At 40.4% G+C, this 25,178-nt stretch overlaps 1 protein-coding gene across 4 annotated transcripts; it reads left to right on the top strand.

Moving 5' to 3' along the window:
- The first annotated feature begins 4,066 nt into the window (after positions 1-4,066).
- On the top strand, positions 4,067-25,167 carry c8a (complement component 8, alpha polypeptide). 4 transcript variants are annotated; one of them, XM_057828599.1, is made up of 11 exons: positions 4,067-4,237; positions 4,314-4,437; positions 8,328-8,475; positions 10,151-10,250; positions 11,997-12,186; positions 12,251-12,433; positions 18,474-18,714; positions 20,344-20,475; positions 20,744-20,901; positions 23,747-23,972; positions 24,113-25,167. In XM_057828599.1, exons 1-11 carry the CDS (start codon positions 4,128-4,130, stop codon positions 24,262-24,264), a joined length of 1,764 nt encoding a protein of 587 aa, XP_057684582.1. In that variant the 5' UTR covers positions 4,067-4,127; the 3' UTR covers positions 24,265-25,167. The 4 variants fall into 4 exon arrangements, with proteins under 4 accessions (XP_057684582.1, XP_057684581.1, XP_057684584.1 ...); XM_057828598.1 differs by having other exon boundaries at positions 10,151-10,298; positions 24,113-25,164; XM_057828601.1 differs by lacking the exon at positions 24,113-25,167 and adding an exon at positions 22,853-23,007 and having other exon boundaries at positions 10,151-10,298; positions 23,747-23,887.
- Positions 25,168-25,178: the final 11 nt, after the last annotated feature.

The raw sequence follows: 25,178 nt of genomic DNA, 5'->3' as shown, positions 1-25,178 counted from the left end.
TTTAATCAAAGTGACACTTGTGAGGAGAAAAGAGACACGGAGAAGTTACATAAATAATACATTTTAAGACCAAGATATGGATCAATCATGGATTTTTATTCAAAAACAAGTTTTTCTACACAGAGGAAGACCTATACTACTACTGTACTACTACTCTCCTCACTCACTCACATTTCTCTTTCCCCAACTCTCCAAACTATCTAAACTCTTACCGGATTGTAACTCTCCTTTAAACACCAACATTTTCCATTTTGAATGTAGCTTTGAGGTGTTTGTATACTGTTGCTAGCTGTCAAACCGCTCGCTAAAATCTAAAGCACTTGCTGAAGCAATCATGTGGCAAGGCTGGGCATCGGACATCATCATTTTTGGCATCTCTCAAATGAAGTGAGCCTCGGTTCGCACATCGTGGAAACGTCCCTTCATTACTCGACACACACTTGGGAGACTCGGCGCACCTTGTTCCATCACTACTGCCATTACATCTCACCAGTGCCCAAAAGAGCCAGTGTACCTGCTACCCTCCTGACGCTCCACTCAATAAACTTTGTGTTACCAACATTTCCATTTTCTCTTGTCTGCTTTGGGGTCCACCACCCTCCCACCCGTGGGCCCCAGCCAACACTCGGCATACTTCGTGTGGCCCAGACATGGGCCTACAGAATCAGTGAGAGCCATTTTTCAGTAAGTGGGCCATTTTTGGGCCGAGGGCTTAGCCAACACCGACACACAGAATTGGCCCAGCACTGAGCAGAACAAATGTTGCTACCTGGGTGCCACACTGTCATTAAATCACAAACACTGAGCCACCCCTTGAAGCAGCAAACAAAGACTACTTCCCAGATCTCTGCCTGGCAACAACAAAAAAGTTTGCTGTTAAAGCTCAGCAACAGTGTGCCGTCTGTTCTGCCCATGGTGAGTATTTTCTTTATTTTATTAGTATGAAGTAAGGTTTGATTCATATTTTTTTTCAGGAAAGATACTACGTTTTGGTGCCAGAAGTGTAAGAAAACTGTTCAGTTACCCTGGAATCCCACTGGGTCCGCTGCGCTACGCTCAGCTACGGTCCGAACAATGCAACAAATACGTTTGTATTGTAGTCAATACGAGGTGGTCCACATGATCAGCTCAGCTCTGATCCGGATCCGCCTGAGTTCGGCCTCTCCGGCCCATCAAAACTAAAATACTGACGAGCTCTATTTTCTGGTCCGTCAACCTGCGGCCGGATCAAGCTCTGCCATTTAGCACGCACCAAACAGGAAATATAATGGCAGCAATATCTGGTCTTTTAAAGTAAATAATGTTTATAAAAGTATTATGCATCTAATTTTACCTTTATTTCATTGACATTTACACAAAACAAAATGTAGATATCTTTATCTCCAATTTATTTTGAAATGACTAAAGGAAATGACATTCTTCCGAAAACTATTTTAGCATCACTAAGAAGCACTGCAAATATGAGTCAGCACGACCCTCCTATTGATGCTTTTGACGCGGCAACGCAACACTCCCGTTGGTGGGTTACTGACATCATGATTGAGTGCGGAGAAAAATGAACAGTATAAAGTGAGCTAGACTTCTGTGCTGATTTACTGAAGCTAATTTCCACTGCCAATTCTTGCAAGTGCTAATGTATGATTGTGTGTGTGCGCGTGCGTGCGTGGATTTGTAGGGCGGGGTACGTCCGCTGGTTGTTGTGTGCTTTTGGGTGTGTTGAACAGAATTTACCTGTAGCTGAATTGTACTATTGGCCTTTGGGCATTTTTGGCCCATATACAGTGGTACCTCGGCATACAATTTCTTCGACACACGATCTGTTCGACATCTGACGTAAAATTTGACTCGCCATTTTTTTCTACATCCGACGACATGCTCGAAATACGACGATTTTTGATCACTTTGTGACATTCCACCTCCATGATCAAACATTCTTTGTCCATGTTCACTGGTGTTTAAACTGTGACTAAGATACTGGGCTGTTGACTCCAGGCCTGGATCTGGCCATTTTGACGGATGCGTCTCCGACAAAAATTAGGAAAATAAGCTAAACCATTGATTTCACCTGTTGTACCGGCTCCTTGTGTGTCAACCAATCCGCTGCCTCTTGTGTCACCCACCTGTGCCACGTAGTCTCGTTAGCCCATTTCTGTATTTAAGATCCCCATGTTCAGTCAACTCTTGTTGCATCGTCGTCTACGGCTACAGGGTTTACAGTATACGGGTCATTAAAAAGCATGAAAAGTCATTAAATGGATTTTTGTCATAATTTAGGCCTTAAGAAGCATTAAACTAAATGAGGCATTGAAAAATATGTTAACTTGAAGGTTATAAAACTATATTTATTAAACTAAAGCTGTCAAATTTATCACGTTAACGGGCGTTAATTAATTTTTTCAATCAATATTCAACGCAATTAGCGCATATACGGAATGACCCGTTCATGCGTTGCCTCAAACAGTTTACAATGACGCTGTTTTAGCACACCGAGAGGGAAAAGGCAGAGAAATGCAAGTGGACACAGGCGTTCACTGGACCGTGCCTTTTATTGGCTTAAGCTTTGGCAACTCTTTCACAGCAATTATAAATGTTGTGGCGAATGAAGTGTGGAAGAATGACAGGAGACTGTTAAAGCCCCACAGCAGGCCTGTATGCCTTTTCCTTTTTTTTCCCTCTCCCAGTCATCAGCACTCATTCCACACACCTGTCCTGCACACCTGGTCATTACCACAGCCTCCCTACATAAGCACACACAGCCCTCTGCTCCATTGCGAGTTTGTTAGCCCTCACTGCAACTTACGAGCGTTCCTAGTTACCTTGTCTTGCCGGTTTTTTGATACATTTTTTGACCTTGTGGATTTTTGCCTCTAGCCTGCTCCTCGTCTGTGCCTCTGCCTTTTCTCTGTGACCTGAACCCTGCTACAGGACCGGCTCTAGACGCATCCTGCCTGGGCCTTCGCCTTGCTTGTTCCCCCCCTGCTCGAACAGCCTTCCGTGCCTCTCCAAGAGCCAAGACTTCTTCCTCTCATAACCATTGTTAATAAATCTGCTCTGAGCACTGCATTATTGGGTCCGTTTGTTCTCTGAGCCCTGTCAGAGACGATCTTTTTCTTAACACGCTTAATTGAACACAACGCAGATCATACTGTATACCATTCGCAGCCACCACCGACAGTCATGGTTGCCCATCTTCTCATCATGCACTTAGGCGGAACAGTTAAGTTGCTACAGTATCATTTCGTGAAAGCACAACAAAAATAATATTCCTATCTCTCAAAAAATATTGTTCACAAAAAGAAAAGCGCTCATTGCAAAGAGAACTGGCATTCCCAATCAAAATAGCTATGCAAAATACACATAAAACTTACTCAGACTTTGCCTTGGCTAGACCCCTAATTAATTTAAAACTCGCCATTGACACCTTGTGCTGTATTTCAATCAACCCTTATGTAGTTAAAGACACTGTGGAAGAACGTCAGGGAGCACATGTGTAATATTAAAGTACTATAACTTGTACTAACATTTATCTTTTAAGAACTACAAGTCTTTCTATCGGTGGATTCCTTTAACACAAAGAACGTTTATAATGTTAATGCCATCTTGTGGATTTATTGTTATAATAAACAAATACAGTACTTATGTACAGTATGTTGAATGTTTATGTCCGTCTTGTGTCTTATCTTTCCATTCCAACAATAATTTACAGAAAAATATGACATATTTTAGAGATGGTTTGAATTGCAACTAATTACGATTAATTAATTTTAAAGCTGTGATTAACTCGATTAAAAATTTTAATCGTTACACAGCTCTAATATATATATATATATATATATATATATATATATATATATATATATATATATATATATATATAGTATTATCATTTGAACGAAAAAGTAATTAATGTTGGGTTTACATTAACAGAGAGATAATATTTTGTCTGTGTGTATGCGTGCAGCTTTTGTTTTAATAAACAAGGAGTGATTAAACCAACTGTGGTAGGAGCCTTTGTTTACTCTATGTTAATGATTCACCTTTGGTGAAGCTTAGATTTGTTAGGAAAACCCCTGGAATGACCACAGCTGTTTCGTTTTAATCTTAAATATCTGCCATATGCTGTCAGTATGGGGAATATAATCCATTTACTCATATATTTGTGCACACTTTATCTTTCCTTTATTTTTAGCACTAATGTGAATCTGCACAGGCGGCAATGGATACCAGCACATAACAGGTAAAACTACATTCATGGATTTTCAAGATATTTAACTTTGTATTGGTAATGAAAATGGAATGATTTATGTTTCTAGGACCATTGGCACTGTTGCTAATAATAATAGAAGGGTCAGAGCTGTCAACAGACCAATGCCTATCGACTGCAAACTGGGGAGCTGGTCAACATGGACACCATGTAACCCTTGCACTGACCAAAAGGTTATTTCACATCTATTCAAAATAACCGGCACATACACAGCTTTTTATAAATGTCAACAAGGATGTGATTGCGCTGTATATTAAATCCCCAAAAGCAGTAATGGGAAAGTTCGTTTTCTTTATGAACTAGCTCAAAATTTAGTCCACAATTTATAAAATGAACTACTTAAACGCAGTTTATATTTTGGGGAAATTCTTATGAATTAGCACATTTTCATAGCCCACCAAAGAAACATTTAGAACTTGTGTCATAATGGTGCAAATTTACCATTATTATTACAAGTATTAAGGAATAACAAAAACAAGAACTTAATAAGAGTCAGTCAGAGCCAAGGCCATTGACCTAACCCTAACCCTAACCCTAACCGCGGTTTTAAGTGTAGGGCCACAGGGGCACTAACCACATCCAGACGCCCCCCCCCCCCCCCCCCCAGCCTCTAGCCCAGACAGTACAGACATAGAGAGCCCCACCAGAAGTATGGGACCTACCTACCGCCTGACCGACAGGCAGTCACTAATAAGCCTGAACAATATATCGTTTGAACATCGCCATCGCGATGTGCGCGTGCGCGATAGTCCCATCACAAGCACGTGCGATAGTTTTTATTTTTTCTAATCCACATACGCCTTGCTTTCTGATCTGCGCACAGCCTCACACCCTCCCTCACCCAGGCCTTTGTTCCTCTCAGTCACTGCGGCACTTGCTTATTAAAGCTAACATGGCTTTGATCCGACCAAAGAAGCAGTAAACATTTTCTGCAAGAAAGCCGCGCTGGAATGAATGTGTGTGTGTGTGTGCGTGTGTGCGTGTGTGCGTGTGTGTGTGTGTGTGTGTGCGTGCGTGTGTGTGTGTGTGTGTGTGTGTGTGTGTGTGTGGAGACATAAATGCCAGAAGTGATCATGAGGCGTTTGAAATTTCTACTTCACTCTAACGGTCACAGCAAAGGTAGATAAACAGAAGCATTTAATAAAGCCAGGCATTTATCTACTACAGGTCTTTATTCTTGTTCAAAAATGATTTGGTTGGACAGTTATGTTTAAAACTGATCATAATTATGACATTTGAAGTGCTTAAAAACCATTTATTTATATACATTTTTTAAAGCACTTTGGGGGGGAAAGTGAGAAATAAACATGTCTTATATGCAGTGTTGTTAATAACGGCGTTACAATATAACGGCGTTACTAACGGCGTTATTTTTTTCAGTAGTGGGTAATCTAATTAATTACTTTTCTCATCTTGGCAACGCCGTTACCGTTACTGAGGACGGAAAGGCGTGCGTTACTATGCGTTACTATATGGGTCGAAAAGTCTGAGGGAGACGGACCCACCGAGACGACAGAGCAGAGCAGGCAAGAAAGTTGTGACGCCGAGCAAACGCGATGCTAGGTAGCTCCAATAATACATGTTGTAGCCGATAGCCTCCAAACTACGCCCGCATGTTATGGTAGATATGGTAGACATGGTAGATATCACATGTACTGTATATAGATATAACTAGATGCAAAATGACAGACATGGCACTAAATGCGTTAGTAGACAGCCGCCATCTTGAAGCAGTAGACTTTTTAGGACGGCTCTGTTGTAGAGAACCTTCCTAGCGAACCTAAGTAACTTTTTGTATAAAATACTTCTAAATCGGCAAAATCTTGACTTGAATCTATTTTTAAATGATGAAACTGTTTAAAAACTTTCATATGTCGAAAGTAGAGAAGCGGTAGATTGTATGATGGATAGGGAAGAGTGTGTGAGTTGAGAGGCAGGCTTCTGCGGGAGGGCCCCTCTTGCCAGAACGGGCAGCTACAGGGCGACAAAAGCACCAGGGCCTTGACTACCCCTCGCTTAATTTTTTTTTTTTTTTAGATATTCACAGCATTCAGATCGTCAAGCAGACAGATTTGGAGACAATGGAATCCTGCAGTTCAAAAGGGATGAGAGTTTTTAGGTTTGCATCTTTTTGTTTGTTTGCGACAATTTTCTGTAAACTTCTTGCCAGAAGATTCACCTTTGATGCAGTAACATATTTGAGACGAAGAAAAACAAGATTTGGTCTTGATAAGCGCAACAATGATTATTATTAACATAGAAGTACAATGAAGATGAATCCTTAAAAATCACTGGATTAATCAGCACTGATGATATAAAAATGATATAAATACCTCTCACCACTAATCTCTCTGGTGACTTCCTTAAAGGGCGTCAAAATGTCACAGGCCTGTTTTATTTCATCCCACTTTTCTGGTGTTAGTGTGGACAGTCTTGAATTGGTGAGTGCTAAAGTTGTTATTACCGCAAATTTGTTCAGAAGGACACTCTGGAGCATGAAGGACGTTGACTTCACCCTTGTTGCAGTCTTGCTTCAGCTTAGAATCTGGCAAGCCCAACTGCAAATATTCCACAATTGTCTTCCCTTTTCCCATTTTTTTTTTTACTGCTGTTATATGCCATTATTTTTTTAATCAAATTGAGGGTGTGGGCAAAACAGAAAATGTGTGGCCACCCTTTGTTCCATATTTGAAGCATTGTCAGAAACACAGGACATACCTTGCCGTTGATGTTGACCTCCATTGCAACTCTAATAAGCTGCTTTACGAGGTTCTTTTGTGTGTTTCTCGCTCATTTCAAAACAGTCCAGCAGGACAGAGGCCTTTGCCAGTAAAATGGCATGTTATTGACATGAATGATGTTGTAGTTCTTGATGTCCATCAGTCCGTGGTCAGACCGAGTGCTTACGCTCTATTCTCCCTTGCTTTCATCTTGTCAAGTGTTCTCCGGTATAAATCAGGTACAATTGAGTTTTCCGACTTGGCAAAACATGGTGTGGGTTAAGTTCCTTGGTGTGGGGGGTGGCGTGGCTCAGTGGTAGAGTAGTTGTCCCCCAAACCAGAGGTTTTGGGTTCAATTCTCCACCCTGATGAACTCGTCTAAGTGTCCTTGAGCAAGATACTGAACCCCACGTTGCTCCTGGTGCTGCGTCACCAGTAGGTAGATGTTGAGATAGTGTAAAGCGCTTTGAGCGCCTTGAAAGGTGGAAAAGCGCTATATAAGTATAACACCATTTACCATTCCTTTGTAAACTGCAGGAATCCAGGGTCTTCCACAATCGAGGAAGGTTATCATCCAATCCAAGGTTATCATACAATCCAGTGCTATCATTTTAGCAAGTATCTCATCCAATACCTTTTGCCTAACCGGGTCAATTGGCCTTGACACCAATGATACCGTTTTTGTGCATTCTGATTGTCTAGATTCGTCACACAACTGCGATTCAAATTCAATTCAAATTCAAATGTTGGCAAAACTGCTGGCAAAACCTAATTGCCAAGCAAATGGCTCTTTATAGAAACAGTCGTCAAACCCCGCACGCTGTGTCATTGCGGTGCGCAGCTGTGTTTTTGTCCCTGCAGTAGAATGCAGAAATTATTTGTGGCCCACTAGATGGCCACAAGGCCCAAAATTGGGATGCGACCTGTGGAATGAGAACCACTATATATGTATTAAAGAAGGGGACAAATGTAGAAACCAATCTCCTTGTGAAAAAAATGAGTATTTCTTTCATTTGTTCAATCTTGTGCATTGATAATCATTGTGCATCATTTTCTGTGGGCCTTAATGAGCCAACCTCGTTTAATATGGTGTGTATTGAAGGGGGGTTTTCATTTGTTTAAAAAAAAAAAAAACGGCTAGGATATAGTGTAATAAGTTTTTTCATTATTCATATCAATAGAATATCACTAGTGGTCTAAATGAGGGTCGATAAATTCAACGGGAATAATTATCTGTGCACGAATAATCTCTTAGATGGACATGATAAATTAGATACTGTAGATTTGACATTGATTCATGAGCAATCTATTTCAACCTCTGTTTTCTTCTTAATTTGTCCCAGTCCCGTTTCCGCTATCTGGAGAAACCATCACAATTTGGTGGGACACTGTGCTTTCAGCCGCTGTGGGAGACACTTGCGTGTCCAAGAATAACTGCACAGTGTTTGGTGCCAGATTACTGTGGTGAGAGCTTCACCTGCAAAGAAACAGGTATGATGCATCAAGAAAAACAGTTGGCGTTAAAGCTGCCAAAGTACATCAAGCCATGTTATAGCTGAGCAGTCCTAATGCCAAATGAAACCATGGCTGTGCAACTCAGTTGAAGTCAAATTGATCTAAAATCTTATGGAGTAAGAATAGCTATCAAAACGACATATCCACAACTAGGAATTTATATTATGCTGTAAATACTTGAGAGCTAAAAGCCGATAATGCCAAATGTATCACAAGCATTTCTGGACCTCATTGCAGTGAAGAAAAAAAAAAAAAAAAGTGTTTAAAACCTCATTGTGTTCAATCTCACTTTAGTTATATTTGCTTTACTACAAGAACTGCGTTTATAGCTAAAAAATATGTAATAATATATATATATATATATATATATATATATATATATTAGGCTGTCAAAATTAACGCGTTAACACGCGGTAATTAATTTTTTTAACTAATCACGTTAAAATATTTGACGCAATTAACGCACATGTCCCGCTCAGACAGTATTCTGCCTTTTGGTAAGTTTTACATCAAGGCTTTTTGCGCTGTCTAACAGCGAACTCTTGTGGTCGTTTTGCGACATGGTTTATTGATTTCTTGTTGCCAGTTCAATATGGCTGCACGACGTCTCTGTTGTGCTTATATGATCCTTGGACAAGATTTGTCCGTACGTATGGTTGTTGTAAAGAATGTACATATTATGTTAGTAAGTGAAATGTTATATTTTTTGTATGAGACGCTTTTTGTTTATGTTTAGTTAACCTGTATAGCGTGCTAAGCTAATGTTGTTGCTAATGCAATGCTTGTGTACTTTTTTTTGGTTGTTTTAAGACGGTCTAAAGAGGACAATGGTTTGAGGCCATTTTATTAATAAATCAGATGAAAAAGGAAGAAGTCTGATTATTAAGGCGTCGTTCACTAGCTGTCTAGCTTTGGAAAAAGTAGACGCTTCGGAGTGAGGACAGCATAGACAGATTTAAATGACAGTAGAGTGAAATGCCCACTACACTCCTTATGTCCGTATGTTGAATGTATATATCCATCTTGTGTCTTATCTTTCCATCCCAACAATTTATTTTACAGAATATGTATATAATTCACAGAAAAATATGGCATATTTTATAGATGGTTTGAATTGCGATTAATTGCGATTAATTACGATTAATTAATTTTTAAGCTGTAATTAACCCGATTAAAAAATTTTAATCGTTTGACAGCCCTAATATATATATATATATATATATATATATATATATATATATATATATATATATATATATATATATATATATATATTAAATATTATGTTTAAGAACCAAAAAAAAGCTTTCAAATAAAAAAATGCTTTCAAATAAAAAAATAGTGGTTGACTAAATACTTATTTGCCCCACTGTAATAATGTACAGTATATATATATATATATATATTTTTTTTTATATATTTTCATATAAAATGTGTAAAACCCGGACAGGACCTGCCCTTCTGACCGGCCGGCCTACTGGGATTTGTCCTGATCCTCCCGATTAGCCACTCCAGGCCTGGCTATGACAGAAATTCTATTCACCCAATAATCAATAATTATGAGGCTGTTTTTCTTTTAAAATATAGGTGTAATTATTACTCATTTTACAAGACTGATGAAACTTTGCTTTCCTTTGCTTCTATGCTGTAGGCCGCTGTATCAGCCATTCTCTTCGCTGTAATGGAGAGGCAGACTGTGATGATTTTTCAGATGAAGATGGTTGTGAAGACATCAACCAGAGAAATGACAAGTGCTCAACTCTTCTTACTATTCCTGGTGCTGAGCGTGGCACTCAGGGGTAAACATTCCTCCTCTAGCAGTAGTTATACAACCCCTAGCAAAAAGCATGGAATCACCAGTCTCGGACGAGCACTCACTCAGACATTTTATCATGTAGAACAAACTCCGATAAAAAGTTTGAAAAAATTATGATTTAGTTCAAAAGTGCAACTCTTTAGCATTCAGAAACACTAAAAGAAATGAATAAAAAACATAACGGTAGTCAGTAAATGTTACTTGTATAGAGCAAGTGCAGGGAAATATATATGGAATCACTCCATTCTGAGGAAAAAATATGGAATAATGAGAAACAAACAAAGAAATAACAATCAAAACACATCTCTAGTATTTAGTCGCACCACCTCTCATCATCACCTTGTCCAATGCAGATTCTTGACTCTTGATAAGGTGATGATGCTGGAACTTTTGTTTGGTGCAGTTCCGGTGAGACTAACAAAGAGCCTGAAGAAAACATCAAATTTTCCCCCAATCCTTGATGATATGGGGCTGCATGTCAGGCAAAGGCACTGGGGAGATGGCTGTGGTTAAATATTCAATAAATGCACAAGTTTACATTGAAATTTTAGACAGCTTTATATATCCCTTCAATTGAAAATATGTTTGTCATTTTCCAAGATGACAATGCATCATACCACAGAGCTAAAACTGTTAAAGCATTCCTTGGAAAAAGACTTATCCAGTCAATGTCATGGCCTGCAAATAGCCCAGATCTCAACCTTATTGAAAACCTGTGGTTGGAAATTGAAAAAAATGGTCCCCAGCAAGGCTCCGACCTGCAAGGATGATCTGCCAACTCCAATCAAAGAGATTTGGCACCAAATTGATGAAGAATACTCATCAAGTCCATGCCTTAGAGACTGCAAGCTGTCATAAACGCCAGAGGTGGTGCTACTAAATACTAGAGATGTTTTGATTGTTATTTCTTTGTTTGTTTCTAATGATTCCATAATTTTTTCCTCAGAATGGAGTGATTCCATATATATATCCCTGCTCTTGCTCTATAAAAGTAACATTTACTGACCACCACAATGTTTTTATTATTTTCCTTTAGTGTTTCTCAATGCTAAAGAGTTGCACTTTTGATCTAATTGATTATTTTTTCAAGCTTTTTATCTGAGTTTTTTCTACATGATAAAATGTCTGAGTGAGTGCTCGTCCGAGACTGGTGATTCCATACTTTTTGCTAGGGGTTGTAAATGTCTGACAAGGTTGCATTGCTTTTTAAACAATGGTCATACTGTATATACCGTTTACAAAAAAAAAAAAAAAAAAAAGACAACACAAAAAAAAAAAACAATCATTTGCAGTCTTTTAAATTTGCTTACCATTGTGGTCATAAGTTTTTAGACTTTTCACCATTCAGTTGATTGACAAATAGTCTCAAAACTTTTGAGCGAGGGTGTATTGCTCCCGGAACATAATAAAATACTTTTGAAAGAAGCAGAAGAAAACTTGGGTTGCATAGTTCTCAGAAAGTCACTCTAAATTGACCTTTCAAAATAGCTACTTTGGCGATCTCAAAACAATCAAATCATTAACGTATGTTCCGCGAGGTCACATGCCCAACCGGCATCGCTTTGCGCCCCCCTGTTTGAAACGTACTGGCCTAAGCATACATTCAGTGGTTAACTTTATAGAAAATGTATGAATGCCTACAATCCTTTAAGACAACATCGTTTGTGTTCTATCATTTCAGCTACAATGTCTTGACTGGAGAATTTGTGAATCACGTACTTGACTCAAAGTACTTTGGAGGAAAGTGTGAGTATGTGTACAACGGAGAATGGAGAAAGTTCACCTATGACTCATTCTGTGAAAACCTGCACTACAACGAAGTTGAGAAAAACTACAGGAAACCTTACAACTACCATGCCTACAGCTTTGTGGTACCGTGATTCATTCTGGTATGCTGCGTAACAGACTGACTGGACCGGAAGTTATCTTTTGCAGGCAGAGGCTACATCGGAGGGAACTCAGGAATATTACGGTGATGTGGTGAGCCTGTTAAATGCAAGAAAATCTACGCGATCCTCCAACGCAGGCGTCTCAGTTGGTGTCTATTATGTACAAGTAGGGCTGAGTGGAAGTGAAGAGTCTGAGTTTCTAAGGAATGTGTCACAGCATAAAAAACAGGTACAATTCATTTATTATCTTCCATACCGTTTATGGTGCTGGAGCAAAAAAAAATCAAAAGAACAAGTGTAGCAGGAATTTGATTTTCAAAAAAACCCAATCACATTGTTTAACCCTGTCAGGCTTGAGCATGCTGCTTAAGGATATGACGCGTTCGCATCTCTAAACCAATAAATACACCGAATTTAGTTGCTATTGCCACTCCTGGGAGATGATTGGAAAAAACTTTACCCATGGAAATCAAATCATGAGGTTTGGCACGCCCTCTTTGCAATTTTTGGCTCTTTGAAAATGGCTGACCAAACGCAACTTCAAAAAGGATAACGTAACGAGCTCAATTCTCAATAAAAATACACTAACATTAACATTAAAAAGAAACAATAAAAGCATGAAATATCCCCGAGCAAAAAATGGCACTTTATTCTAGTGTTTGAGGAGAGTAAAAATCGGTGCAGTTTTTTTTTTTTTTTTGCCTTGCAGAAAAAAGGGGGTTAAGGAAATTCATAAATTCTGGAGATGAGAACTACAAAATTATAACAATTTCCTTTTTCATATCTGAATACCTTATAATTCTGAAACACATTAATAGTTTTTTCCTATTTTTTTTTTCGATAGTCCTTTTATTCTATAAGAACAACTGATTTATGTTAGTCATACGACACCTAACCACATAAATTCAGAATATTTAAAAAATTAAAAAAATAAAAGGGCTACTAAGAAGTTCCATGCAAAAGCTTTCAGTGCAAAATTTCCCTACAAGAATATTTTTAACAGTAGAGGAAAAACTCAAAACAATATTTTCAAATATAATAAAGGATTATAATTAAGATGTAAGGAGCCATGGTGTCAAAATTCCACTCAAATTATTTGTTAAATGTCCCTAAAAAACAAAAAGAGATGAAGATCACAGAGGTGAACAAGAAAAAATATACGTTTTTAAAAGGGGGACAAGAAGCCAGAGAGTTAGGGCTAGAGTTGGCTGTGGACGGTGATGTTTGTAAGTGACAACAGCCAGTGACACTGAACGTTGACATTTGCGATCACCGTGACCAAAGCCCGATTAGAGTCTGTCACCAGCTGCTTGTAGCCTATTGAGCTGCGGTATGACAAGACATGCTGCTCGCGTTGAGCCGAGGAGAGAGAAAGTGATGGGAGATCAGGGATATACAGTATGTTAGTCCGTGGGGAGCAGGTGCGTGAGGCTGGACAGACTTGGGTCCGGCGGCTGGATTTATCTCGGGTTTACAACCCACTGTGTATTATAGCAAACGCTAATACGAATCCATCACCGAAACAGCACAAACGAGCAGCAAAGGAACAGCAGAGGAGCCTGTCATGGAGAGACAGGGAGCTATCAGGCAGGGTGGGCTGGGGTGGGCCCTATAATGGTCTCTTGTCCCCGGGCCCCTGCCATTCTGTTGACAGCCCTGATTTTTAATATATGTATACAACAAGCTACGTTAACTATCTTGAAGTGATAAATGCTTTCTATTTGGCTCCTGCCTATGTTGTCACTGAAACAATCGCAAGAGAGCACGAAGTGCCACTTTCCATGCAAGAGCAAGATGCGGAAGAGGAACTCTGCAGAGTGATTAGCCAACAAGATAGGTTAAGTTTTGAGGAACTGATTGATCGCTGCGTCTCTGTGTGTGCCCGACGACTGACTGTCAATCAGTTTGGGATGTTGTCTACCTTTCACCCAAATTCCGCTGGGATAGGCTCACGAGGGCAATAGTCAAGGTACACCCTGAAATGGTTGCCAGCCAATCGCAGGGCACAATGAGACAAACAACCGTTTGCGCTCACATGTTTTTTAAAAAAGAACATGTCACTAGGATGACTATCAAAGTCTCTGGTTCATCTCACAACAACAATTTCATTTGGCTATCAAAGAAAAAGGTATTTGGCCTCAGATAGATCATCCAATCATCTTTAGAGAAGCTGAGCAAGCCGGGCCTGCCGAGCCCAGCCCACTGCCCGTAAACGCCCATAGACGCTCAGTATCCGACGAGCGGGACAAACCTAGACTCTAGCCAATGACTTGTCTCGCTTCCCTGTAATGGAATAATGCGTGCTTAACTCTGTAGACGCTCAAAGTCCACTATGTTTAAAGCACTGTGACCTGCACAAATGAATGAAAAGCAAGCTGTGTTGTATAACCAGTAATAACAAGCTGATTCTGAACAAAAGTTGAGGGCATGGTCGCACCAATTTAGAATAGGCCGGTACCAGGGGTCGAATGTAACCTACTAAGTACTTCGTTGCTGTACATTTTTTGTGTATCTGAATTGACTTGAGTACAAATATGAAATTGTACTTTTTACTCCACCACATAGTACCGCACGTATCTGTACTCTTTACTCCACTACTTTTAAAATTGTCACCTGCGGTACACGTTACTCTTGATTGATTGTTTTGTTTTCCCTCATTGTGAATTGATAGTTTCATTTTTATGCCTCCGCCGCAATCGATAAACCCCGTGCAACTATGCCGTAATTGAGCACTCGCGGCGGCAACATGAGTACAACAAGATTAAGCAGGTGAAAAAGATATTGACCAATAAAGATCAACAGTCAGAGCACCGCGCCTTCAGGTGGATGCTCCACACTTACAGTGTACGTACAGTGGGTCTTCCGATCCACCATGAAGCTATATTTGGGATTGTCTGGAGCTTGTTAAGCTTCTGTTTACAGTGCAGTCAGTCAGTCAGTGCTCGTTTTTCCCATTCTGCACAGTTTTAAAAGAGTGAAAAAGAAAATGCTAATATTGTGGGTGCAAAAGTACCTTTTAACTGACATTTATTTTTACTTGTAAAGTAAATCTAAAAGCAAGTACTTTGTACTTTTCTAGAGTATTTTTTTCTTAGATACTTGTAGTTTTAAGTTGTTGGTTTTTTTTAACCCCTGTATCTGTACTTTTACTTAAGCAAAAAAGTGAGTACTTATCCACCAATGGCCGGCGCATATATTTTGGCACCCTTGTGTTTTCATTGGTTAGAAAAATCTTTAGTGCTAATTTTTGGAACTCAAAATTTGTTTGATAAGCTGACTGATACATACACAGGTGAAGCCAATCATGAGAAAGGATATTTAAGGTGGCCTAGTTTTGTTTAAATGATAATGATGCACTTTCTGCTTATCCTATAAACTACATTTCACTTCTCAAATGATATATTTTACTGAAATGTTTGTTCCAAACAACCAGGGTTTTACAAAGGAAAATCTTAATTATCAGGGGAGCCCTAACTTTTGCACACCATTGGATATAGAGTTGTCCGATATTATCGGGTAGCCGATTATGTAGGCCGATAAAAGCATTTTTAAATGATATTGGATAATATCAACATCGGATTTTCATTATGAGTTTGGGCCAATATACATATACGTTGCCTGCCTGTTTTTGGTGCTTTGTCGCCCCTTGCTGGCGTTTAGGTGTGATTAGTTTTGATAAATTCCATCACTTTTTTTTTTTCTAAAATGTCCTGTTCAGCTTTATGATGACAAAACAGCGAACAGGAAGGGGTTATGGGGGAACAGAAGAAGAGAAAGAAGAAAAACAAGAGAAGAAGGGGGGGACGGGGGTGGGGGAGTCCATAAGCTAAGTGATTGAAAGGGGTAGAGTGTACACAAATCAGCTCTGTTATCTAGAATCCAGTAATCATGTGAATCCCTTGGGAGTGTAAGCCCGTTCCATCACTTTCTGCTGACATAATCATATGTTGACGTGAGCTCGTTGCTATAATATGTCAAGTCCACGACTGCATATATCAGTATCGATTCGATATCGGTAGAGTTGGATAATATCGGGATATTAGTCATTTTCAGTCATTTTCAGACAGCATATATACAGTACAGGCCAAAGGTTTAGACACACCTCATTCAATGCCACACAAATTAAGCTCCCAACCCCATTGATAAAGCAATAAATTCCACTAATCAACCCTGAAAAGGCATACCTGTGAAGTCAAAAACCATTTTAAGTAACTCTCTCTTGAAGCTCATCAAAAGTGTGCAAAAAAGCAATCAGAGCTTTTTTTGGCAAGTACACAATTCCAAACGTGTTCATTCATAGGTTTATTACCTTCAGTGAGAATTTACAATGTAAATAGTCATGTAAATAAAGAGAACGCACAAATGAGAAGGTGTGTCCAAACCTTTGGCCTGTACTGTATATGCACTGCTAGCCATAAATATTGGCACCCCTGCAATTCTGTCAGATCATGCTCAATTTCTCCCAGAAAATGATTGCCATTTCAAATGCTTTGGTAGTAATATCTTCATTTATTTTGTTTGCAATGAAAAAACACAAAAGAGAATGGGGAAAAAAAAAATCATTATATAGTTTTCCGCAAAACTTCAACATTGGGCCGGACAAAAGGATTGCCACCTTTTGAAAAATCATGTGATGCTTCTCTAATTTGTGTAATTAACAGTACCTGTTACTTACCTGTGGCACATAACAGGTAGTGGCAATAATTAAATCACACTTGCTGCCAATTAAACTGGATTAAACTTGACTCAACCTCTGTCCTGTGTCCTTGTGTGTACCACATTGAGCATGCAGAAAAGAAAGAAGAATGAAAAAACTGTCTGAGGACTTGAGAAGCAAAATTGTGAGGAAGCGAGGGCAATCTGAAGGCTACAAGTCCATCTCCAAAGACCTAAATCTTCCTGTGTCTGCTGTGCACAGTGTCATCAATAAGTGGCCCATGGCGCTGTGGCTAACATTCATAGATGTGGACGGAAAAGAAAAATTGACAGGAGATTTCAACAAAGGATTGTGCGGAAGGTGGATAGAGAACGTCGACTAACAAGCTGTCCCGCAGTCTGAGGGTACAACAGTGTCACTATCCGTCGGTGTCTGAATGAAAAGGGACTCCATGGTAGGATACCCAGGAAGACCCCACTTCTGACCCAGAGACATACAAAAGCCAGGCTGGAGTTTGCCAAAACGTACGTGAGAAAGGCAAAAACGGTTTGGAAGAATGTTCTCTTGTCAAATGAGACAAAAGTAGAGCATCAACATAGAGTTTACAGGGGGAAAAAAACGAGGCATTCAAAGAAAAGAACACGGTCCCCACAGTCAAACATGGCGGAGGTTCCCTGATGTTTTGGGGTTGCTTTGCTGCCTCTGGCACTAGACTGCTTGACTGTGTGAATGGCATTATGAAGTCTGAAGACTACCAACAAATTTTGCAGCATAATGTAGGGCCCAGTGTGAGAAAGCTGGGTCTCCCTCAGAGGTCATGGGTCTTCCAGCAGGACAATGACCTAAAACACACTTCAAAAAGCACTAGAAAATGGTTTGAGAGAAAGCACTGGAGACTTCTGATGTGGCCAACAATAAGTCCAGATCCCATAGAACACCTGTGGAGACATCTGAAAATGGCAACCTTCAAATCTCAGAGACCTGGAGCGGTTGGCCAAAGAAGAATGGTGTAAAATTCCAGCAGAGCATTGTAGGAAACGCATTGATGGGTACCGGAAGCGGTTGTTCACAGTGATTTTGTCTCAAGGTTGTGCTACCAAGTATTAGGCTGAGGGTGCCAATACTTTTGTCCAACCCATTTTTTGGAGTTTTGTGTATAATGATAATGATGTAACTTTTTTTCATCCTCTTTTGTGTTTTTTATAGCAAACAAAACAAATGAAGATTTTATTATATACACTGCTATTTACACTTTTGCAATCATTTTCTGTGAGAGATTGAGCATTATCTGACAGAACTGCAGGGGTGCCAATACTTTTGGCCAGCAGCGTATATGTATATTCATGTCATAATTCAGCTTTATTTTCATCTTATTCATATGCATATGTCATACAAAGAAAACGAAATTGCGTTTCTCTATGCCACTAAAGGCGGACCTACACCATATTAAATTAGTTTTTGTTGATTTTTTAAATCGTATGCATTTTATTGGGTGGGTTAGAGAAATACAAACAAGTCAATGCAGGAAAAGATACTCTTTTCCTTTCGTGGGTGTGTGTGTGCGTGGTTGCATACACAATGGTAGTTTTTTTTCTTTTTTGTCTTCATTTAGGACCTTGGGTTTATCAGGCTTTGGTCCACAGTGGGAACAGCTTATTTCAAGATGAGAAGTAACAGGCTGATGCTTTATGAGGACTTCCAACTGTCTTTGATGGAACTTCCCGAGCAATATGATTTTGGCATATATTCCCGTTTCTTCGACTCGTTTGGGACCCACTATGTCACTGAGGGAAAAATGGGAGGAACTCTTGAATATGTGGTGGTGGTCAACAAAACATCTATGACTCAGTCAAGTAGGTTTGGCCTATATACAGTGGGGCAAATAAGTCTTTAGTCAACCACCAATTGTGCAAGTTCTCCTACTTGAAAAGATTAGAGAGGCCTGTAATTTTCAACATGGGTGAACCTCAACCATGAGAGACAATGCGGGAAAAAAAGAAAATCACATGGTTTGATTTTTGAAGAATTTATTTCCTAATTTTAGTGGAAAATAAGTATTTGGTCACCTACAAACAAGCAAGATTTCTAGCTCTTAAAGAGGTCTAACTTCTTCTAACAAGGTTTAACGAAGCTCCACTCGTTACCTGTATTAATGGCACCTGTTTTAACTCATTAACTGTATAAAAGACACCTGTCCACAACTCAGTCAGAAAGAGCTGTCGAAGGACACCAGCGACAAAATTGTAGACCTGCACCAGGCTGGGAAGACTGAATCTGCAATAGGTAAAACGCTTGGTGTAAAGAAATCAATTGTGGGAGCAACTATTAGAAAATGGAAGACATACAAGACCACTGATAATCTCCCTCGATCTGGGGCTCCATGCAAGATCTCACCCCGTGGCGTCAAAATGATAACAAGAACGGTGAGCAAAAATCCCAGACGCACACAGGGGGACCTAGTGAATGACCTACAGAGCGCTAGGACCACAGTAACAAAGGCTACTATCAGTAACAGAATGCGCCGCCAGGGACTCAAATCCTGCAATGCCAGACGTGTCCCCTGCTGAAGCCAGTACACGTCCACGCCTGTCTGCGGTTCGCTAGAGAGCATTTGGATGATCCAGAAGAGGACTGGGAGAATGGGTTATGGTCAGATGAAACCAAAATAGAACTTTTTGGTAGAAACAGAGTTTCTCGTGTTTGGAGGAGAAAGAATACTCAATTGCATCCGAAGAACACCATACCCACTGTGAAGCATGGGGGTGGAAACATCATGCTTTGGGGCTGTTTTTCTGCAAAGGGACCAGGACGACTGATCTGTGTAAAGGAAAGAATGAATGGGGCCATGTATCGAGAGATTTTGAGAGAAAATCTCCTTCTATCAGCAAGGGCATTGAAGATGAGACGTGGCTGGGTCTGTCAGCATGACAATGATCCCAAACACACAGCCAGGGCAACAAAGGAGTGGCTTCGTAAGAAGCATTTCAAGGTCCTGGAGTGGCCTAGCCAGTCTCCAGATCTTAACCCCATAGAAAATCTGTGGAGGGAGGCCGTGTTGCCCAACGACAGCCCCAAAACATCACTGCTGTAGAGGAGATCTGCATGGAGGAATGGGCCAAAATACCAGCAACAGTGAGTGAAATCTTGTGAAGAGTTAAAGAAAACGTTTGTCCTGCCAACAAAGAGTACATAACAAAGTATTGAGGAATATTGAACTTTTGGTATTTACCAAATACTTATTTTCCACCATGATTTGCAAATAAATTCTTTAAAAATCAAACAATGTGATTTTCTGTTTTTTTTTCCACATTCTGTATCTCATGGTTGAGGTTTACCCATGTTGACGATTACAGGCCTCTCTAATATTTTCAAGTGGGAGAACTTGCACAATTAGGTGTCGACTAAATACTTATTTGCCCCACTGTATGAGCATATGTAGAATATGTATGTATGTGAACCTCTGATAATGTATCCTTTTGCAGAACTTGAATGGAAACAAGCTGGTTCATGCATAGGTGCCTCTCTTGGTTTGAGTGCACCAGTTGCCAGCTACGGCCAAGCAGATTTGACTGTGGGGGGCCATATATGTAAAAAAGACGGACCCTTATCACATGGTAAATAACACACTTAAGAAAGACAAACAATATGTTAATGAGAGCTGAAACGCAAACAGACGGTATGTATTTGAATGCAGCAGGAAAGTAAGGTATTGTTTATTGAAGTTGTTCAAAATGACCAATCATGATATTCTAATGGTTTGCAATTCATACATGATGTCTCGATCGGAAAAAATCACTGGAGGATTTAAAATCTCTATTGGGAAAAACAAAAATGAGTTTTTTTCCACTTTGTCCATTCATTTTGTTTTACTGTGACCCAAAGTCACAGACAGTGGCGCCGCTGTGATTAAGGACATTATCACACTGGTGAAGGGGGGTCACGCAGACACCAGCAGTGGCTTGTTGGCCATCAGGAGTCCTGACACTTATCGCAAGTGGGGGGCGAGCATTAAATCTAACCCGACTGTCGTTGAATATGAGGTAAGCGCCATAGATAATAATACTGTGCAAATGGCAATAAAGAATTTTAAAAAGCAGGTTAAAGTCTACTGACCTGTGTTGTTTTTGACAACCCATTTAATTTGAGTCTTAGTCTTTTGGAAAATGCTTATTAGTCTTATAGTCATATTTCAGTCTTTCCCAAATGGGTTAGTCTTCATCTAGTTTTAGTTGACAAATACTCAAAATGTTTTAGTCTGTAAAACTTCAAAGGTTTTAGTCAAAACACAAACTCCAACAATATGACAAATTTCATGTTTTCAATTGCATGGTTCCATCTCCATTCGAACGATGTCCCAATTCTTCGTGAAAACGATGTAGTATTCATGCCGGGCCCAAAGAGCAGTGTAGTTTTATAAGGGGGACAGCCAATGATGCCCCTCCTTGCAAACAACTTCTTCAGCCTGGAAGATAACATACCTGCCCACTCGAAGCAATTGTGTTTTTTTCTTTTTCTTCAAAAGGCATAAAAAAAAAGAAACCTTAAATAAATTTTAATAAAAAATATTAGAAAAAAAGGAAATTCAAATTTACTAGCAGCGACTGCACAAGCCCAAAGTGACGTGTGTGAGCGCTGACGCCATCGGAGCGAGAGCTTTGCATTCATATGGTTACGGAGCAATCCCCACAATCCAATCATTCAGTTTTGGAGCCCGGAATCAAACGTTTACACCATTGCAAACCAGCGCAGCCCATCCCTCCTCCCGCAGCCCAGCAAAGGAGCCGTCGATCCAGGGAGGTCCCCTGGGCCATCCGCGCCCCCATCAACCAGCATTCAGGGATGGGATAAGGGGACACGCCACCACCCACTCTGCCCACGAGCCACTGCCGCAGCCCCCCGACCGGCACGGCACATCGCTGGACCCCCATCGAGCCACCAAGCCCAGGGCAGGGCAGGCACGCATCGCATCCCTGTACTTCCTCCTCCTATTGACTCCTTACAAATAAGACATAAAATTTCGGGGTATTTTTTCGGGTTAATTGAACGGGCCGAATCGGGCTTTAACACTCGGGGGCCGGGCCAGGTCGGGTCGGGCTGCATTTTTTAGGCCCGATATAACCCCTACTTGTCAGATACAGAGAGACGCTGGGAAAAACTTTGGAGAGTAAATAAATGAATAATAAATATCGGTGGAAACGGATGACGCTACACAAGCTCTTTATCATGCTTGTTGTTAACACTTGTGTATGTAAATCTGACATTAGTAGATTGTTCTTATTGGATTATGCGTGTGTGGCAGCGTGGCAGTTTTTTTTTTTCAGACATGGGGTTTTGACAGTTGCCGTCATATTTCGGGATCAAAGGACCGAATGCCGGAACGGCGTTCCGCCTGAAAGTTTATCCCGGTACGCCGTTCCACCTCGTTCCGGCTCACTTTCACCCCTGGACCAACAGACCACCCTATTACTGTGGCTGCCAGGTCCCTGACTGGCAGCCATAACCCAACACCGTGATGGGATTGTGTTGAGAGGGTAGTGCTGTGTAGTCATTAAAATAGGAGAGCAGTGGGACCGCCGCATGGAGATTCTGCAGAGGCATCAAGACCAAATCCCCTTTCCGACTTATTTCCCGCTAAATTCTCGTTTAATGTGACACAGGATTTACCCGTGTCATGGCTTTCAGATATGGGAAGATGTCCCGGGAATTACCCGGGTTGGACACTTTCATACTAGTCCCGTGTTGGCGACTCGGCATTCTCTGTGCGTGAAGGGCAAGGGATAGGATTTTATAACCCAGACATTACGTAATTTTTGGTCGGCATTGGCAACAAAATAAACCACACATTTCCGAAGATGCATGGACGATGGGCTGTTTCTTCTTCAGTTCTAAGATTCAATAGCAAGTTAATTTCGTTATGCTTCCAGTTTAATTTTGCTATCTTTTCAGTTTGCCATGTTGATAATTTCCAGTTTAATTTTGCTATCTTTTCAGTTTGCCATGTTGATAATTGCGATGTTTGTTCACCGCTTTTCGTCTTACTGGGAAGAGAGAGGAAATGACGATCGACCCGCCATGATATTTATGTCATCAGCCTTCGGGCTGTGACCAGGGAATCAACTGGCTGCTTTCACGCATGCCGCGTCCCGGTGAGGTCCTCGACGTTATACTACGACGCGACCCGGTTGATGTCCGTGTCAACTCCGTGTCAGTCAACCCGGAAAATTCCAGACATAAATTTACAAGATGCATGATGCCACGTTCAGCTGACTAGTAAAATAAGAAACGTTTACCTACGAGTAGGCGGTTAAATGATTAAACGACCAGTCGCTCACATAAGTCACATGAGTGACACGGCGAGGATGTAAGCTACTTGTACAGTAAGTAAATGTCACGAATTGGGAACATATGACAGAAATGATGTCGCATTTCCGTCTCGTCTCGTCAGACAAAAAAATGATAATAAAAATATAAGTTATTTTTATCATTTTAGTCATCCTCGACACGACTTTAACGCATTGTCGTCACGTCATCGTCATGAAAAATATGTTCGTCAACTAAATGTTTTAGGTATCGTCATGTTTGACGAAAATTACTGTAGTATATTGATTAATTAAGCATGTTACAACGTCGAACCGATAGAGGACGTAATTGGACTATTATAGATGTTCACTAAAATTGCTGGAATGGTAGTAATTGACTAGCGTGTTGAAGTCTGATGCTCCTTGTGGCTGCATAACAAGTGTTTGTGTGAGGAGGAATAAACAAAGAAATGCAAGACAACTCTGTGTGGTCAGAAGATACTGCAACAACAATGCTACTGACCGATATGAATCGTTGAGTAAATCTCTTTGCTATCTCTCATTTGCCTCCTCCAAACTGAGCAAGATCATGCCAATCCATGAACTTGTGCGTCTCAGCACAGCTTCTGATCAAGTCGGCGCCAGACTGGCTAACCTACGGAGGGGACTGGACGAGTATCAGCAGCAGTTCAGCTCTTGCCGCTGCGCAGCATGCAGGCACAACGGGATCCCTGTGCTCACTGGGACATCATGCAGCTGCATCTGTAAGCCAGGATACCAAGGAAACGCCTGTGAGGACACTCTTCGAGCTGGTGAGGAAATGACAAGCAGCGTGATTTTACTCGCTTCATAATAAGTTATCATACTGTTCTTCTAAAAATCCTGATGATAACTGTGATCAATTGAAATGCTGACTATTTCAATGAATGAATATTACGTTTTCTGTCAACAGGAACTGGAACTGATGGATCGTGGTCCTGCTGGGGAGTTTGGTCTGCTTGTACATCAGCGAGGAAACAGCGTACCAGAGCCTGTAATAATCCACCACCTTCTGGAGGTGGAGCTACATGCCTGGGCTCCTCCTCTCAGACTCAGCGCTGTTGAAATAAAGTGTTTCCTAATGGGATTAAGAGTGTAACGGTATTTGTATTCCTCCCGTACCGTCAAGGTACAGGCCTCACGGTTCGGTACACGCAGCCAGATAGCAAATACGTTTGACTAAAAGCGGTAGTGGTAATGTGCTGAAACCAACAACCAACATTACGATAAAAAGAAGACAAACCTAAACAAACATTCACTCTTTGTAGTGTAATAATTATACATTGTGTCATACATATGAATTAACAGAGGGATTTCTCTTCCCTTGAGTAAACACAGGATCCAGACTTATTATTTACGCACTGCGCATCTTTACTCACCCAATGGACTAATGGACTCAAGAACTATTTGCAATCGTGGTGTCAGTTGACCCACAAGTTTTTACGCCTGTGAATCACACCAATAGGAGCGTCTCGTTGCTACATCGAACGCACCAATTGGAGCATTGTGTTACCACACCATTGTTACTCTAAAATATTTTCAAATCAGGAATTTTTTTTTTTTTTTTTTTTTTGCTAAAGCCCTAGGCTGAAGTAATTCCAAAACTGAGCGAGTGTTAATTTTTGCAGTATTTCAAGATACGCTTTTTCAGGTATAAAACGATTTGCACATCTGGCGAGTGCTACCTGATTTTATCTGTAACCACAGTCGATCCCTACAAAAAAGGGTGTTTTCTGTTTTTGCACGTAAACTGTGAATTAAAAAAACGTTCACAAGTTTAATGTTTTCTTCTATTTATTTTGCACTTCAATAAGAACTGCTTTTAGGTTTTACCCAATAGAACAAACTCTTAACTTTCAAATACTGTGATAAAAAAAAAAAAAACTGTTTTGTTTTTCCTGTTGTACCGAACCGTGACTCCTGTAGGTACATAACGAACGATGACTTGTGTGTACCGTTACAGCCCTAAATGTGATGTG

This window comes from Corythoichthys intestinalis, chromosome 22 (genome assembly GCF_030265065.1).
Source record: "Corythoichthys intestinalis isolate RoL2023-P3 chromosome 22, ASM3026506v1, whole genome shotgun sequence".
In the NCBI taxonomy this organism is placed as follows: Eukaryota; Metazoa; Chordata; class Actinopteri; order Syngnathiformes; family Syngnathidae; genus Corythoichthys; species Corythoichthys intestinalis.
This window is presented reverse-complemented; position numbering and strand designations above follow the sequence as displayed.